The sequence below is a fragment of the Anomaloglossus baeobatrachus genome, chromosome 6, assembly GCF_048569485.1.
Source record: "Anomaloglossus baeobatrachus isolate aAnoBae1 chromosome 6, aAnoBae1.hap1, whole genome shotgun sequence".
NCBI lineage: Eukaryota > Metazoa > Chordata > Amphibia > Anura > Aromobatidae > Anomaloglossus > Anomaloglossus baeobatrachus.
The window spans coordinates 163228618-163241963 of NC_134358.1; the positions used below are offsets into that span (position 1 = coordinate 163228618).

The window sequence follows — 13346 nt, forward strand, 5'->3', positions numbered from 1 at the left end:
GGAACACTTCATTGGTGATAGTAAACCAGATATATGGTAACCTATAAAGCTGAAAAAACAGACAATTAAAATCATATAAAAACAAAAAAAACCACCAAACACACCTGACTAAAACCAAGTATCCCCATGCAAGGAATGCCTGAAAGCTCAAAAAAACGTCATGTGAACACAAGACTGTATAGACCTCACTAGATGTTAACAGAAAGGTTATAAAAAGGCTGAGAACCCCATATTCTCATTCAACCCATTGGGAGTCAACGTTCCCAGCCTACAAATCCATTTACTTTCAACCTGAGCGAGAAACCTACCAAGATCACCCCCTCTAGTCCCCAGAGACACAAGATCAATACCCTTTGCTCTCAACATAGTAGAGTTGCAGCCATGAAATTTTTTATGTCTGGGAATAGTTTTTAACAGACTTTCATCGGCAATGCTTTTAGCTTTTTCAATGTCCAGACAGTGCTCACGGATTCTAATTTTTAACTCCCTGGTAGTCAACCCTACATAGACCCTTTTGCATGGGCACTCAATCCTATAGATCACTCCTTTAGAGGAGCACGTGATCCGATGCCTAATGTCGAATTCACGTGATCCATCAAAGTTATGAAATTTCTTAATTTTACAAGATTGGCACATGCTTTGCAAAGGCCACATGGAAAAAAGCCTACTGGTAATGGTTGACTGGATATGTTTGTCCGAGATGGTTCATAATTACTATGGACCAGCATATCCCTCAGATTTTTACCTCTTTTAGCCACAATAGAAGGTCGTGACGGGAGAATCTTTTTTAAAACTGGATCCGTCAATAAAATGCTCCAATGTTTCTGAACAATTGTCTCATTAGATTCAGACAAATAGCTGAAATCTGTGTTAACCCCTATGGCATGCTGTCTTCAGATTACATAGCAAAAATCTGCTGACCAATTCCCTTTATTCAAATTTAAAAAGAGCAATACTTAAGTGCTGAACAATGAATAAAAAGTCACATTTCAGACAGCATTCCCTTAACGACTGGATACAGTAACTGCAGAAGGCGACATGATGTGTGCTGGTTTGTTTTTTTGGAGGGGGGGTTTTTGTGGGTGGTATAATTTATTTACCTGATAACCTTGCACCTTCTCTGCTTAAGGGGTACTTCTCACATAGCGAGATCGCTGCGGAGTCACGGTTTTTGTGACGCCCCAGTGACCTAATCAGCGATCTCTGTGTGTCACACTGAGCAGCGACCTGGCCCCTGCTGTGAAATCGCTGATCTTTACACACAGCTCTGATTCATTTTTTGCTCATTGCTCTCCCGCTGTGAAGCACACATCACTGTGTTTGACAGTGAGAGAGCAACGATCTGAATGTGCAGGGAGCAGGGAGCCGGCTTCTGACAGCTGCGGACGCTGGTAACCAAGGTACACATTGGGTAACTAAGTGAAGCACTTTGCTTGGTTACCCGATATTTATCTTGGTTACTAGCGTACGTCGCTCTCAGGCTGCCTGTGCTGGCTCCCTGCACACGTAGCCAGAGTACACATCGGGTAACTAATCAAAGCGCTTTGCTTAGCAACCCGATGTGTACCCTGGCTACGAGTGCAGGGAGCCAGCGCTAAGCGGTGTGCGCTGGTAACCAGAGTAAATATCTGATAACCAAGCTAAGCATTTTGCTTAGTTACCCGATATTTACCTTGGTTACCAAGCGCAGCATCGTTTCCACGAGTCGCTGGTGGCTGGTCGCTGGTGAGATCTGCCTGATTGACAGCTCACAAGCGACCATGTAGCGATGCACCAGCGATCCTTACCAGGTCATATCGTGGTCGGAATCGCTGGTACGTTGTTTAGTGAGACAGTACCCTAAGCCTGGAGTCACACTATCGTATGGCATGAGATGCGAGAGCATCGGATGCGATATGCCAATGACACACGGCTCGGGCTCTGCTGCGAGCGTGAGCCGAATGTCAGGTGACTCGATCTTGCAATCTGGTCACAGCTGCGAAGCTGAGGGCGGGCGCTGAGGAGGGGAGGGAGGGGTTAATTCTCCCATCTACTCCATTGTCAGCCTGTGCGTATATCGCACTGCACTGAGATAACATCAGAGTGCAGTCCGATATTTCTCTCGCACCCATTCAATTGACTGGTTGTGAGTGATACGGCTCTCGCAGAAAATCGCAGCATGTTGTGACTTTTCTCGCATCCAGAATCTGGATGAGAAAAGCTGACCAACTGCTCTCGCATTGCACTCGTCCTTTTTTCACGCTCATGTGAGTGTACCCGAATACTGTGGCTCACACATTTTTGTATTTGCTCCAGATAGGCCATCATGAACTAGGTGGTGATACCTGATGGCGTGGTTGGCATTAAATCCATGTATTTAAGTGTTAATGGTTTTGCCGCACAAACCATTTCCAGAAAACGTGTGTATACAGCCACCATCGTGAAATTTACCATCCGTTTAATTAAAACCTTTTTCTTGCAGGAGAGAATTACAACAATGCGACAGCCCTTGTGATTACGTTCCCTGTGAACAACTTCCACAATGACACCGATAAAATAAATAAAGCGAAAGCCTGGGAGAAAGAGTACGTATAGTGTCTTCTGCCCGGTCACTGACCGTCAGTAACCTTGCCTTCAGATATCCCCCACTTCCTGAATATTACAAGAAACCACGTGAAACTTCCCTTTTAGCCATGTATTTAATGAAACACAATAACTGACTTGTTGGGTTTTTACCAATGCATTAATTATCTTTACATTTGTGTATATTCTTTTTTCACAGATTTATCAACTTTGTAAAAAATTACAACGACTCAAATTTATCAATTGCTTTTTCTACTGAGAGGAGCATTGAGGATGAAATAAACCGGGAAAGCACAAGTGACATAAAGACGGTTCTCATCAGCTATGCCCTGATGTTTGTCTACATTTCCCTGGCACTGGGTAACATCGGCCACTGCAGCAGCATCTTGGTGTGTATCCTGTACATTTGTGTAGTTGTAGAGGTAGTCCTGAGTATACACCCTCCCGCCACCTCCATACACTTAAGATGGTTGCCAGCTGAATGATATCTCGGCCAGCACCTGCCTCTCTTACACAGTAACACTCACTTGCCGAAGTGCCCCTGTGGTCTATGAGCAAGCCACTGCCAGACTACTGGTGGCTACGTATTACCAGAGAACAAAAGGGTCGACAGTCTGATATCGAACATATCAGCTTATCAACTTTCCTTGATTTCTGTCCTGAGGACCCATACACATTACTTAGCTGAGTGCATAGGTATCGATGGATTCTCTAACATTAGTTTTTGTATTAAGACCTTAAGCCCCTCACAACCAAGGCATAACTGTACGTCCAAAATTATGAAGTGGTGATCACGCCTGGCTGCTGTAGTGAGCCGGCAATGATCCCCGCACATGTCTGTCCTTTTGAACAACAGACGTGTGGCTTTCAGGCCTGTTAACCCCTTAAATTGCGCCGTCAAAATGTGGCAACGCTATTTAAATGCCCGCAGCGGGGAACACGCCTTACCCCGCCGCCATCGGAGGCCCCGTGACGCGATCACGGGGAGCCAATAGTAGCGCAGTGTTATTTGATGACTCCTGTCGCTATCATGACGTAGTTCCTGTTACACCTGACAGAGCGCCGGCTCACACAGGAACGCTGCATTACTACTGATCAGAGCTGTGCAGCTCTGGTCTACAGAAATGAATCAGGGATCAGACTGCTGATCCTTATACAAAACACAAAAACTGAAAATCGCCCAGAGGTGAAGGGATTAAGCAAAGAACATTCAAGTAAATATTAAAAATTCCTATTAAATTCACTGTTCTTTGTACATATGACAGTATTTTTTTATAAAGATTCATTGTCTTCTAAAATATTTTTTGTCCTGTTCCTCTGACGACACAATGCGCCTCCTGTGCTGCACACTCCATTATTTGGCTTCTGGGGCCCATTTCCTACTAATTATTTTAGTAGAGCTATTCAAGCACAGAACAGACTGGTATGACACAGTCCTCCTGTAAAAACTGGGCTCTGAAACATTGTAGTACTATCGCCATGATCATTCGCTCTGAAGCTTTATCTACTGCTTGGAAAAATAGTTTCTCGGAGTAAACACCTTTCTTTAAAACCTTGCAATTGGCAAAAATATCTAATTAATTACCCAGTGACTGCTCGTCACACTGCTGATCTGTATCACATTGCAGTCTGCACTTAAATAATAATGATCTTGTTGTTTTCTTCATTACAGGTGGACTCTAAAATCTCGCTGGGTGTATCCGGGATCTTGATTGTCCTCAGTTCGGTGGCCTGTTCTCTGGGGATCTTCAGTTATGTCGGTATCCCGCTTACACTCATAGTAATAGAGGTCATCCCATTTTTGGTTCTTGCCGTTGGAGTGGATAACATATACATTATTGTACAGACTTTACAGGTGCAGTATTTTAGTTTTATTTTTCAATGACTATTTAGTCTCATAAGTTTTACTATCACCTGGGCAGTAAATAGAATGTGCCCCCTCTCCACAAAGCACTGAAGTCCTACAGCCATTGGTTTAATTCGTAATACGAATCCCATAATTTCTATAGTGCTATAGTATCCCATCAATGTTACTCACTTGCATAGTCAAATACAGTACACTAGGAAAAAACTAGAGAAAAAACCTGTTGTTTACCTGGGGAGAACAGAATCTCTATAAAGCCTGGAGTAAGTGAATAATCATGGGTACGCTTTAGTGGGCTATCAAGTAGGTTACAGGTTTTAAGTTTGTTGTTTTGGGTTTTTTTTTTTTGTGAAATGGGGAAGCTATCAGAGTAAAGTCTGTGCTCCCCCAGGAATCTGCTCCCGTCTCCAGCACTCGGCATGATATCACAACCACCAATCTCTTGGCCATGCAGCCATTCGGGATCAGGTGACTGATGGTTGTATCATACTTTACAGTCCAGCAATGACCGGAGCAGCAGCTGATTCCCAGGGGTAGCATAACAGATTTTATTGTTCATTGGGGGACTGGCGGCATGTTTGGAGTGGCCGAGAATCGAAAATGAGCGTATCTAAATAGGATGCCTCTTCTGTTGGTAGAAATGTTGGTGTGTGTGTGTGTGTGTGTTTTATGGCTTTTTTAAGGGTTTTTTTTATGACCGCAGAAGTAGCATTGACAAAAGTATTTAGTATTTCTCTGACGCCTCATTGGGGGACACAGGACCATGGTGTTATGCTGCCTATCCATAGGAGGACACTAAGTAGATGCAAAAGCATAGCTTCTCCTCTGCAGTATACACCCCCTGGCCAGGCCAGGCAACCTCAGTTTTTAGTTTAGCTTAGTGTCTATAGGAGGCACATCTCTGCAGACTACTGCAGCAAGAATTTTTTGTTTTTAGAGGGCGACGGTTCCTTCGGGGACCGATTTCCCAAAACCATCAACAGGCGGGAACGCGGAGTATCACCTCCCCGTACCCCCTCCTGCGACGCTGGATCCTGGGCTGTTACTCACTGGACGACAGGTCTCATGGCACTGATTTTCCAGAGCCCAGAGCAGATGAAAACTTCCTCAGCCCCTCTTGCGGGCTCTGAGTTGATATTCTCTCCGCACCAGCGTGACCAGACTGCCATCTCCACAGGAGCTGAGGTGAGAGAATTCCGATATTTTTTTCCAGAGCCCCAGAGCATTCCTCAGTCCCTCTGGCAGGCTCTGAGTTGATACATGTTCTGTCACCGGGCACAGCAGGCGTCAGAATCTGCACACTGGCTCCCTGACAGGAAACTGGAGCAAAGGTCACACTGACTGGATGCACATGGGCTGTGATTGCAGACACCTGCAGAGCATTCCACCTGTGGCGGGGGGAGGGGACAACTCCCTGGACTAAGTGCACCCGCAGCTGCGGTACACTTATAGAGGTTTTTCTGTCCACCATTGTTGTACAGGGCTGGAGGAGGGAAGGGGAGTCCCTTCCCACCATTTTTTTGTTTATTATATTTTCTCATGCCTTCTTGTCAGAGCTAAGCCCTGCCCCCTACGACACTCGATAAGCCACGCTCCCTCACGAAAGCGCGCGTAACCCTCCTCACACAGGATCTGCAGAGCATTGCTCCCTCTTGTTGTGATCAGAGCCTGTGGGCGTCTCTCAGAGCTGGCTTCCTCCTTCCCACAGGAACTGTGACGCAGGAGGGGGAAAGGGTCATCACTGTTCTCGATGAGTTATAGCCTCACTTACATACTAACTCTGCAGAGCATTGCTCTCTCATTACAATCAGAGTTTGTGGCTCATCAGCCAGGGGCTGCAGTCACATGTTTTATGCCCTGCACGACTACAGCAAAAACTATAAGACTTTTAATGTATCCTGCCACGCTGAGCTACTACGGGATGATAGCACCTCTTCCTTCTGTGAGTCCGGTGCCTTTGTAGCCCCCCCCCGCCACCACCGCAGCAACCGCTGCCAGCCCAGAGCCTACGGCTCCCAGTCCCCCAGAATGGGCACAGTTCCCAGAACCTGGTGCTGGCTATGCAACATCGTCCTCACACCCCTCGGGGCCCCTGGACAGAACGCAGCCTGATGACACCTCTATAGAGGGTCCTTCTGATAAGAATCAGCCCTCTGCTTCACCGGTTGCAGATCAGGAAAAGGGCATGACCCCCATGGGTCTCCCTCTGGGGTTCACAGATGGGGTTCTCACACATGTTCCGCGGTCTCTGAGGAGCCGGAGGAAGGGGAATGATGTTTGTACCGGGATGATTCCTTGGTTTCAACCTCCCCGAGCGATCAAGCTGCGATGGACTCCCTTATTGCAGCAATCTACCAAAACTCTGCATGTGGAAGATCTCCCATCCACTACTACTGACCCTGCGGTCACCTTTACAAGGGTGAAGAAACTTAAAAAAAAAAAAAGAGCTTTTTGACGCCGCTTCGGTATCCGTAAACTCATGGAGTCCCGGTACCCCTTTGGCTTAGCTGTCTCTAAGGGCTGGGCCGATCCGGCCTCTGTGGACCCTCACCTGGCTTCTGCCTGCCTGAAGGACCCTCCTGTCTTTTACTTGTTGGATCATCCTTCAAGGACCCGACAGACAGACAAGTGGAGCAGCTCGATCGCTCTGCCTCGAGGCCGCGGGTCCCTCTCCTCTTCCGTGTGGGTCGCACAGGCACCAGGACTACCAGTTTTCCTCAGACCCTCACAGATGTAACTGTTCACATTGCGGCGGCGGAGTACCTCATGCAGGCCTCCCTCGGCGCTGCTACCTGCGCAGTTATTGCCGCCTCAAATACCATAGCCATCCGTAAGGCCCTCTGGTTGCGATAATGGAGAGTGGACTCGGTCTCTAAGAAGCCTCTCACAGTACTCCTTTCCAGACCGATGGTTTGCCGATCGTCTGGACAGGCTTTTTTTTTTGTCTGACGCCACAGGAGGAAAAGAGTACCTCTCTCCCCCAAATCTAGCCCAGGATGTTTTTTTACTAGACACGCAGGGCCCGACCTTCTCAGCCCTCCCCGAGTCCACCTCGTCCTGGCAGTCTAGACAAAGACCGAGAAGTCTCGTCCTTCTCCATCTGGGCCGCCGCCTCAGACCACAAATGGGTGTGATACCTTGTGTCTTCTGGTTACCACATTGAATTCTGGACCCGATCCCCTAGTCAGTCTTTTCTCTCAACCCCCCCCCCCCAAAGGCTCCAAAACACCACGAGGCCTTCTCCTCAGCAATCCACTCCCTCCAAACGGCGGCGGTGATGGTACCTGTTCCGGACGGCGAGAGGTTCAAGGCTATACCTATCGTGGTCGCCAAAGAAAGATGGGTCAGTTCGTCCCATCCTGGACCTCTAACATCTGAGCAAACGTGCACGTAAGGAGATTCAGAATGGACTTCCTAGGGTCCATTATTACCTTTATGGTCGAAGGAGAATTCCTTGCTTCCCTAGCTATCAGGGACGCGTACCTGCACATACCCAACGCTCCAGCTCACCAAAGTTTCTCTGCTTCGCGGTTCAGGACTTCTTATTTTCATTTGTGGCCCTACCCTCGGCTCTGCCACAGCACCAAGGGTCTTAACTAAGGTCATGGCGGCCGCCATGAGTGCCCTTCACGCCAGGAGAGTGGCTGTTCTGCCTTGCTTGGATGACCTCCTCATCAAGGGCTCAACCAGCGTGCAGATCTCTGTGGGCACCCTATCCCGCTTAGGGCGGCTTCTGACTCCAGTCAAATCATCCCCGGTCGTGTCAAAATTCGTCACCTCCCTGGGAATGTCCCTGGACACTCTTCTGGGCTTGATATTTCTCCCTCAAGTCAAGGCGACCGCGCTACAACAAGCGGTACACTACCCTCTACGTACTCCTGTCACTTCATACGATTCAGTATGAGAGTGCTAGGTACGATAGCGGCGGCTATAGAGGCAGTGCTGCCCGCTTAGCCACACCACCGCCCACTGCAGCTTGCGCTTCTAGCTCCCTGGGACAAGAGCCCCTTTTCCTTGGATGAACTTTTCACCTGACACCTTCAGTCAGGTATGCGCTTTACTGGTGGCTTCAGTCCTCTTCCATATCGAGAAGGAGTTTTTCTCCCCCAAGTGGACTGGCTACTCCTGACCACGAACGCCAGCCTCTTAGTCTGGGGAGCAGCGTACTGGCTCCACACTGCTTCGGGACGTTGGACACCCCAGGAGTCTTCCCTTCCCAGAAATCATCCTGAAAATCAGCGCGATCTTCTCGCGCTCGGGTCATTCCCCTTTTCTGCTAGCAGGTCGTTTGATTCGGGTCCAATTGGACAATGCAACAGCTGTGGCCTATGTCAATCAGCAGGAAGGTACCAGCAGCAAGACTGCTTATCTCGAGGTCCTCAGGATCCTCACCTGGACCGAATCGACGGGGGTCTGTGTTTTAAACGTTACACATACCGGGAGTAGAAAACTGGGTGGCGGACCTTCTAAGTCGCCAAGGCCTGGCCGCCGGAGAGTGGTTTCTCCACCCAGAAGTGTTCCCACACATCTGCACTCACTGGAGTACACCAGACGTGGAATTAATGGTGCTCTACAAATAAATAATAATAAATAATCTAATGGCCTCAAGGTTGAACGCAAAGGTACCCGCGTTCTTAGCCAGGTCACGTGACCCACAGTCCATTGGCGCGGATGCTCTAGTCTCTTGGTCGTTTCCGTCCAACTTACATGTTTTTCGCCTCTGCCCCTGCTGCTGCGAGTAATCAGGAAGATCAAGGCAGAAGGACTCCTGGTGATCTTAATAGCACCGGACTAGCCCAGGTGCGCCTGGTATGCTGAATTAGTACAATTGCTCATGGCGCCTCGTAAGCATCCCAGACTTGCTGACCCAAGGGCCCATTTCCCATCAGAACTCCAGAGCCCTGAAGCTGACGGCCTGGCCATTGAGACCTGGACTTTAAAAAGAGGGAGATTCTCTCCTGCGGTCATCTCCACCTTGTACAGTGCCCGAAAGCCAGCCTTCATCCCATATTTACCACTGTACGTGGAAAACGTTCCTTTTCCAGTGCAGGGAATCTAATGTCCAACCTATGCCTCTGGCGATCCCCAGAATTCTTGTTTTTTTTTTTTTTTTGTTTTTTTTTTTGCAGTCAGGTTGCAAAAGGGGTTGGCCCTCAGCTCCCTTAACCCCTTCACGACCTTGGCCGGATCTATCCGTCCAGGATCGTGTCCCGTTAAGCCCCGCCCCCTGACATGTGTGCCTGCTAGCCGCAGGTGGAATCGCTTCCACCCGCGGCCATTAACCCCTTAAATCTTGCTGCCAATGTCTGGCAGCAAGATCTAAATGCGCGCGGCCATTTTTTTTTTACTTGCCGCCGCCCCCACCGCAAGTCACGTGTGTTATCACGTGACTATCGGTGGTTGCCATCGTAGCACAGGGTCATGTGATGACGTCTGCAGCTGCGAAGTTTCACTTTAGTTTTCCCTCGGCCGAGAGCAGAGGGAAAAACAAAGTGACTGAATCTGCTGTTTACAGCTGTATTGCTGTGATCAGCAGATAGCGATCAGCGATCGGATTGCTGATCGCTATAGCCCCCTAGGGGGACTAGTAAAATAAAAAAAAAAAGTTTAAAAAAATAAAAAAAAAAAATCCTAAGTTCAAATCACCCCCCTTTCCTCCCATTGAAAATTAAAGGGTTAAAAAATAAATAAATATACACATTTGGTATCGCCGCGTTCAGAAATGCCCGATCTATCAAAATATAAAATCAATTAATCTGATTGGTAAACGGCGTAGTGGCAAAAAAATTCCAAACGCCAAAATTACGTTTTTTGGTCGCCGCAAGTTTTACGCAAAATGCAATAACAGTGGTACCATTATAAACGTCAGCTCGAGACGCAAAAAATAAGCCATCACTGAGCCATAGATCCCAAAAAATAAGAACGCTACGTGTTTCAGAAAATGGCGCAAAACGTGCGCCACTTTTATTGGGCAAACTTGTGAATTTTTTTAACCCCTTAGATACATGTAAACCTATACATGTTTGGTGTCTACAAACTCGCACCGACCTGAGGCATCACATAGATACATCAGGTTTATGATATAGTGAACACGGTGAATAAAACATCCCAAAAACTATTGTGCGATCACACTTTTTTTTGCAGTTTTTCCACACTTGGAATTTTTTTGCTGTTTTCCAGTACAATATATGGTAAAACCTATAGTTTCATTTAAAAGTACAACTCGTCCCGCAAAAAACAAGCCCTCATATGGCAAGATTGACGGAATAATAAAAAAGTTACGGCTCTCAGAAGAAAAAAAACAAAAACGCAAAAACGGAAAGTGCCCGGGGGCTGAAGGGGTTAAGGGGCAGGTTTCATCTCTCTCAATATTCTATCAATACCGCCTAGCTTGCAATCCACAAGTCAAGACTTTCCTCAAGGGTGTTTCCATCTAGTTTCCCTGTATAAACGGTCGCTGGACCCATGGGACCTCAATCTCGTTTTGGACGGTATCCAGAGGTCCCCTTTTGAACCTCTTAAGGAATCTTCTCTTGCTCTTCTCTCCTGGAAGGTAACATTCTTAGTGGCGATTACGTCCATCAGACAAGTTTCGGAACTGGCATCACTCTCTTGCCGCGAACCCTTTCTGATCTTTCATCAGGACAAGGTGGTTCTATGCCCCCTTCCGGATTTTCTTTCGATGGTTATTTCCCCGTATCATATGAACAAGGACATTGTTCTGACTTCCTTTTTGTCCACACCCAGTCCATAGGATGGAAAGGTTTCTACATTCGCTAGATCTTGTGAGGGCTCTCAGATATTACGTACCCAGGACAGCCCCTTTAGGAACATAGACTCCTTGTTCGTCATTCCTGAAAGGCCTAAGAAAGGACAGGCAGCTTCATAGGCAACGCTGGGTCGCTGGATTCGCTCTGCGATCCAGGAAGTCTACCGCTTGCAACTTAAGCCCATTCCTAGTGGGCTGCGGACTTATTCCACGCAAGCAGTTGGCGCCCCTTGGGCCATTAGGCATCAGCCTTCAGTGGAACAGAGGTGTAAGGCTGCGACCTGGTCTTGCCTACATACTGTTTTAAAGCATTACTGAATCCACACCCAGGCTTCGGCTGAGGCGAACCTAGGTAGGAAAATTCTGCAAACGATAGTGGAGTACCTATCTCAGTAGGCGCTCCTGGCTATCTGGGACTGGTTCCTAGTCCTTGGGTTGCGTTGTTTATGGTTTACCCACCCATGGACTGCTTTAGGACGTCCCATGGTCCTGTGTCCCCCAATGAGGCGTCAGAGAAAAACGGATTTTTGTGTACTCACCGTAAAATCGTTTTCTCTTAGCCATCATTGGGGGACACAGCACCCACCCTGTTGCCCTGTTGGGCCTTGGTTCTCTCAGTACCTTATTTGGTTATGACTCTCTTTTTTTTTTTTCTCATGTTCCTCTGTTGAGAAGTTTTTACTGGTTTTTTTTCTCCTACTGCTTGTGTACTAAAACTGAGGTTGCCTGGCCCGGCCAGGGGGTGTATACTGCAGAGGAGGAGCTATGCTTTTGCATCTACTTAGTGTCCTCCTATGGATAAGCAGCATAACACCCATGGTCCTGTGTCCCCCAATGATGGCTAACAGAAAACGATTTTACGGGGAGTACACAAAAATCCATTTTTTTACCGTTTAACACAAAAACACGGAAATCTTACAAGGCTCTCTTTTTAATTGTCTGTTTTGTTTGAAAGCCATTTTTGCTCAGTAACTATAATTTGATGGTGTAACACTGTGTTTCAGAGGGATGAACGACTTGAAGGGGAAAAACTTGATCAGCAGATTGGCAGAGTTCTGGGTGATGTGGCCCCCAGCATATTCCTTTCTGCCTTCTCTGAGACGGTTGCCTTTTTCTTAGGTAATTCTCATTGCTTCGCTTTTGTGATTCTTGGAATTTCTACAAAATACTTTTGTCTTGTTAACATGATTGTGTTTCCCTAGGAGCGCTCTCATCCATGCCAGCTGTCCGAACGTTTTCTCTGTTTGCTGGGATGGCAGTCTTTTTTGACTTTCTGCTCCAAATCACCTGCTTTGTGAGCTTACTTGGCTTGGATATCAAGAGACAAGAGGTGAATATGTGGATGGTCCAAATATCTGTGGTTCTAATATTGCTTTAGAGGTTAAAGTTATTATTTCCATTTACACTATGCAAAATTTAAATCCCATTTATGCCTGGCTACAGATCCCACCCCCCCCCACCCCCCCAATTATGCCTGGCTACAGATCCCCCCCCCATTTATGCCTGGCTACAGATCCCCCATTTGTGCCTGGCTACAGATCCCCGTAGGGACTGGAGGTACAGTTGATGGCAGCAGTATAAATTATATATATATAGGTTGTGAGCTTAACCTGGGGTCTGTCCTTAGAGACAGTGTTAGTGTATGAAGGAGGGTTTGCTTGGGCCTAAAGGAGACTGGAACAAGAGTAACTCCTTCTATACAGTTAAAAGAAAAAGGTTTTGGTACCGTGTTAGCCAGTTGAAAAATGGTTGCTTGCTCTCAGTGAGAGAAACTTTAAAATGTTGTAGTTGTGATACCTTTTAATGGCTAACTAAAATAAGATGATGTTATAAAGCAAGCTTTCGAGACATCTCAGGTCTCTTCCTCAGGCATGGTATGACAAAATAAACACAAATATATACACAAAACAGGGCAGAGGGATGCATCTTATGAAGAAACTGGCACAACTGGACCATCCCTCTGCTTTGTTTTGTGTCTATATTTGTGTTTCTTCAGATATTTTGTCATACCATGCCTGAGGAAGAGACCTGAGATGTCTCGAAAGCTTGCTTTATAACATCATCTTATTTTATTTTAGTTAGCCATTAAAAGGTATCACAACTACAACATTTTAAATTTTTTTTCTCTGAGAGCAATCAGTCATCCTATAC

At 47.0% G+C, this 13346-nt stretch overlaps 1 protein-coding gene across 1 annotated transcript in view; it reads left to right on the forward strand.

Annotated features, from left to right (window-relative positions):
* Positions 1–13346, forward strand: part of NPC1 (NPC intracellular cholesterol transporter 1) — an 84740-nt gene that overhangs the window by 42366 nt on the left and 29028 nt on the right. The window contains exons 10-14 of the mRNA XM_075316051.1: positions 2462–2564; positions 2762–2951; positions 4235–4417; positions 12200–12314; positions 12398–12525. Coding sequence (XP_075172166.1) covers positions 2462–2564; positions 2762–2951; positions 4235–4417; positions 12200–12314; positions 12398–12525 — 719 coding nt within the window. The remainder of the gene's footprint in view (positions 1–2461; positions 2565–2761; positions 2952–4234; positions 4418–12199; positions 12315–12397; positions 12526–13346) is intronic.